The following is a 5,051-nucleotide window of genomic DNA, read 5'->3' as shown; positions in this document are numbered from 1 at the left end:
CTGCAGAGGTCAACAGTTTTGGTGCACTTTTGAGAGAGAGAGAGAGAGAGAGCGCGCATGTGAAGTCAAGTGGAGATCCTTTAAAACAAGATTGTACAAACCTTTGCTTTCTCTTTTATGGCTCAAATGTACAACATGTACATTCAATTCTAAGAGAAGATTAGATTTTCTATGTAACAAAATCTTGCATACATCAATTTAGTGGTTGATAGGTTTGTTTACTGTAACCCCGTCACATATTTTAAAATTTACCTCTACATTCTAATTTTGAAGGTGAAAAAACTTGCAAAATTTGACAAAATTTAGAGTACAACTTTCAAATTTAGTGAATATTAGTAAGGCCAACGGGCTTCGCTCGTCTCTCTCTCTCTCTCTCTCTCTCTCTTTCTTTCTCTTTCTCTCTCTCTCTCTTTGCATCGTTGTGCTCTCGGAGCTACAGGCCACACCCGTCGCTTGAAAGAGTTTTTGACATGTGCCAGTGGGACCCAGGAACGAGAATTCCCTCCCCCATTATCTTTAGTATAGATACTTCTACTATTTTTCATGTGTAGATCTGCCAAGTTTCTGAAAAAATGTTCGTTTTGAGTAGCCCTCTTTGGATTAAGTCATAAGAGGTTTCTTTTCTTTGGGCTTTCATTTACTGTTTGATCAAAGAAGAGCAATCACAAATTTTGATTAGATAGTCTGTCGATTTGTATCACGAGTCAATTTTTTGATCATTGTACTAATTTGTCCTTCCCTAAATTATTCAAGCATGCTTATGAAAAAAACAAATTTTGATAGCAAGCAATGTAGAGAATAATCTAAATTCTCAAAATTTTTGAACTTCCATGATTATTGTGTTGTACATTAGGAAAGCAAGCTTAAATTTTTTTGGAGAATTGAATACATCCACTCACTGGGAGTTTGAAAAAAAAAAGGTACTTATTTGCAACATAGCTAGCAAATTGGTAAATGTATTTTGGGCCCTTGTGAAATGATGAGTGTTTGAGTCCATTCCTTGAACTTGAACTTAGTGTGTTGTACATGGTAGTAAATGTAGGTAACATGACAATGCGCTAGAGCCTTGTCCATTTCACCACATGGTTTTGTTGCCTTTTTAGGCATACGAAGAGATCTATATATCTAACCAACCTTTTAGCTTTTTAGTATGAGCTCTGGGGCCTCTGGCTCTAGCTCTTTCTTTTGCTTTCTAAAAGAAACCTTAGTGTTGTGTTGGGTTACGGAGACTTTCATTGTTTTAGTGCATAATTTGCCCCAAATCTATTCGCTTTTCCCTACTCGCTTCGCGTAAAAGAAATTCATATCTTTCAAGATTCTCGTCTTTAAATGCAAGCAGTAGACCATAGACAGTTGCATAAATTTTTAAGATTTACAAGACAAGCCACGACAATGATTTGCAAGAAATTCATATCTTCCAAGATTCTCGTCTTTAAATGCAAGCAGTAGACCATAGACAATTGCATAAATTTTTAAGATTTACGAGACAAGCCACGGCAACGGTTTGCAAGAAATTCATATCTTCCAAGATTCTCGTCTTTAAATGCAAGCTGTAGACCATAGACAATTGCATAATTTTTTTAGATTTACAAGACAAGCCACGGCAACGGTTTGCAAGAAATTCATATCTGTAAAGAGTCTCATCTTTAAATGCAAGCAGTAGACCATGGACAATTGCATTAATTTTTAAGAATTACAAGACAACCCACGGAAACGGTTTGCAAGGCAATTTTCATTTTTTGAGACCAAACGACAAAAACTTTCTTGCAACGGAAGACAAAATAAAGAATTTATTTCTATTAAAAACAACAATTACAATAACTTCTTCTGTCAATAAGTGTAAGAATATAGACCAAAAAGGTAATTGCAAATGTCCCATTGCTGAAAAAAAATTGTAGGTGCTACGAGCGAACATTTCTAGATGCTATGTTTCCTAGTCTGACAACTATTGCGTTCAACCTATTCAATTGTGACTTGAAATAAACTATTTCCCTTGACAATGCATTTATTTGTTGCTGCATGTCTGCAAACTGGACATCAGCAGCGTTAAGTTGCACATCCTGCAACGTGTCTTTCACACTCTGCGTGCACTTCAATATGCAAGCACGGAGAGTATCATTGTCGTCCGCATTGCCACCACATAGCTGTTGCCAGATTTGCATCAGTATGTCCTCTAATCTTTGAAATACTACATCATTGACATTGTCAGGTTGACTCAGATCCATTTGCGTTTCCTTCGCTTCCACAGCAGCCTCCGTTGACTCCATCGCTCGCACCTACTCATACAAAAGAAAAAATGATCGACAAATAAAGCAAACACATGAAAACAAATTGTAGCAACGTACCTAGCATGCAATAACGTCAGTTTTAGTTCTCTTCAGCAGCGGAATAAAGTCACTTCCAATGCCAACATCAATATCGTCGTCGTCGCTATCAGATATATTCACCACTTCGTTCGTTGCCTTATTCTCGCCTTCCTCCTTGCGTTTCATAAAGACAAATAATAACAACAATAATTAGGCCATCACATTAGAGAGGAGCAGTTAATGGAATACCTTTCAGTGTTCTGCCATCTGTTCAGGAACCAATCGAGACGGGGATGAGTGGCTCCTTGGAGTACAAAAATGTCGAGTATGTCGTTGTACGCAACCGTGCTCGGGAATGCCATGCACTTCCATACAACAGCAATTTTGCGTTGCTCCATTCCACGCCCTTGGTAAGGTGTAATCCAAGTGGTTGACGGATAGTACTTACCGCTCTTAATCATGCGGTGCAAAGTACCAAGAAAGTCATGACCAAAAGGGTGATTCAAACTATACTTCCAATACATGAAAGCCCTATAAAACACATTGGTGTTTGTCAAGCAGACTTTATTCTTCAGGTCGTCTGCCCCATGAAGCGTGTAAAGCTCGATCCCTTTATTAATATCATCAGGAGATATGTTGTGGCCAACGTTCTCAAAATGATCTTTACCTATGTCTTTTAAGCAATAACCAATCATCCCCTGAAATGTGTGCATGTTCTTCTGCTTTAGTGCCCTGCAAAGAACAGTGGCACCCACAAGCGATTCTCTATCCCATCCCAAGTATGTTTTCACTTTTTTGTTGGCCGCTATAATAGATGTGGACATAATATGCACGACCATTTGGAAGTGCAAGTGGAATACCGTTCCGCCATGCTCGATGGAACACATTCCAGCAATAGTCTCCTTCTCTAGGAATTCTTTCAGCACAGGAAGCAAGCCGGTGTCTACGTCCCCCCCCCCCCCCCCCCCCAACGGAGATAGTGATACTTAGCTCAAAAAGCCTCTTCGGACGCCTACTCTCAGCCGCCAACAACTCCTCCTCGATCTTCCTAGGTCTACCCCTACGGACCAAAGAGGCAGATGCATCCCCGCTAGCACCAACCGAACGTGCAGCTTTCTTCATCCTCACCATGTTAACCTACAGCCAAATACACTTACTTTTAAATTAAAAACCTACTCTGCAAAAAGATTGAATTCTTGCATGCGCGACGGTACTCCTCTAAATCTCATTCAAATAAATTAAATCTCCTACTGTGTGTGACTGCAGGAAAACACTATGTGACTACAACTGCATTTCATTAAAGGCAAATCAAATCTCCTACTGTGTGACTGCGTGACTACTTGAATCGCACTGTGTGTGACTGCTTTTCATAACAAGCAAAACAAATCGACTACACTCTGTGTGACTGATTTTCATAACAAGCATTTCATTAAAGGAAAATCAAATCTCCTACTGTGTGACTGCTTGAATCGCATTGTGTGTGACTGCTTTTCATAACAGGCAAAACAAATCGACTACACTCTGTGTGACTGCTTTTCATAACAGGAAAATAAAACTGCTTCATTTGCTTTAAACAAATTCAATGTTCTACCTATTGAATCATAGACGACGACAGACCTCCTGCTGCGCGTTGCCTGCAGGAAGAATTTCCCATGAACTGCTGCTATCAACTGCCACGCAGTGCATTAAAAAGCCGTAGCGCATGTAGCACCCTGCCCATGCGAACTGCTAAAATGCGGCGTGACAAATGGTTCAACTGGCGACGGGCGGCAGTGAACTCACCTTTCTGCTGAAATGCGGCGCGAACTCAGCTTCATCTGGCGACGGGTTACCAATACTGAAAAGGAGAATCGCCCTTGATTCTCCAATTCTTTTGCTTTAAATAAATTGAATCTCCTCTTGGAGACTTACTTTAAATGTTTATTTCACTTTCATTTCATACCTTGCCATGTCTTGATTTTATTTGCATTCTATATTTTAGAATGTTAAAATAAAACTTCACACACACACACATATATATTAATGAGTTTTTTTTTAATTTCACGTTTCATTTCACAGCTTCACATGGCTTCACTTTTCTTACATTCTGTAACTTAATTCTAGTCAATATTCAAAAAAGTCTCTTTTATAAAGCGGCCGTCGATTGAGTTTTCTTCCCACAAAGAAGCGAACCAGAAATACTAACATAAAATTAAAATTTGTAGGAACTTTGAACTATTTTCTCACATATTGCACCAGTTTTTCTGTCCTTTACCATGGTTTGCAACCAAGTAGTCTCCATTTTCAACCGGCTCAAGGCTAAGCTGAGGCGATCCTTTCTTGAACACTGATTCTACTTAAACTCAAACTAATGATTTTATCATATTCTAATTATTTTAGAAAACCATCGTGATTCTTTCATTTGTTACAAAAAGCATTGTTCAAGCTTCCTTTTCTTTGTCCTTGGCCGTGCTCTTTAATGTCAAGTATACTATGTAAAATTTTCTTTGCCATTCCCTCTTTTTCTCTCTTCAAACACACATACACACTCACACCCACTCGCACAGGACATAGAGCATTCTAAAATATCTAGCTCGTGTGATTTGTTGGATAGGGAGAAAGGAGAATACATATGGAACAATCTGCCTCTCTAAAGCCAAGGATATTTAGTGCACCCCAATCCACGTTAATATTAGAGTTCACCTTCAAAAGTCACACAAATTTCCCAACTAGAAATAGACCACACCTTGCAAACACACACCAACA

General features: G+C 39.0%; 1 protein-coding gene across 1 annotated transcript; it reads right to left on the bottom strand.

Annotated features, from left to right (window-relative positions):
- Positions 1–1,901: 1,901 nt before the first annotated feature.
- LOC147424002 (uncharacterized) lies at positions 1,902–4,136 on the bottom strand. The gene is made up of 4 exons (XM_086502306.1): positions 4,089–4,136; positions 2,556–3,443; positions 2,361–2,481; positions 1,902–2,276 (listed from the first exon to the last, which is right to left on the bottom strand). Exons 2-4 carry the CDS (start codon positions 3,191–3,193, stop codon positions 1,902–1,904), a joined length of 1,134 nt encoding a protein of 377 aa, XP_086358432.1. The 5' UTR covers positions 3,194–3,443; positions 4,089–4,136.
- Between the last annotated feature and the right edge of the window lie 915 nt (positions 4,137–5,051).

Source organism: Adiantum capillus-veneris, chromosome 26, assembly GCF_014529385.1.
Source record: "Adiantum capillus-veneris isolate H3 chromosome 26, ASM1452938v2, whole genome shotgun sequence".
In the NCBI taxonomy this organism is placed as follows: domain Eukaryota; kingdom Viridiplantae; phylum Streptophyta; class Polypodiopsida; order Polypodiales; family Pteridaceae; genus Adiantum; species Adiantum capillus-veneris.
The sequence above is the reverse complement of the archived record's forward strand: the minus strand, read 5'-3'. Positions and strand labels throughout refer to the sequence as shown.

Bases quoted from the DNA above. Each gene is read 5' to 3' on its own strand.
- LOC147424002 (XM_086502306.1), bottom strand. From the start codon at position 3,193: ATGTGTTCCATCGAGCATGGCGGAACGGTATTCCACTTGCACTTCCAA. The intron at 2,482-2,555 runs GTATTCCATTAA...TATGAAACGCAA, and splicing joins AGATGGCAGAACACTGAAAG to GGAGGAAGGCGAGAATAAGG. The intron at 2,277-2,360 runs GTTATTGCATGC...TTGTATGAGTAG, and splicing joins TGAAGAGAACTAAAACTGAC to GTGCGAGCGATGGAGTCAAC.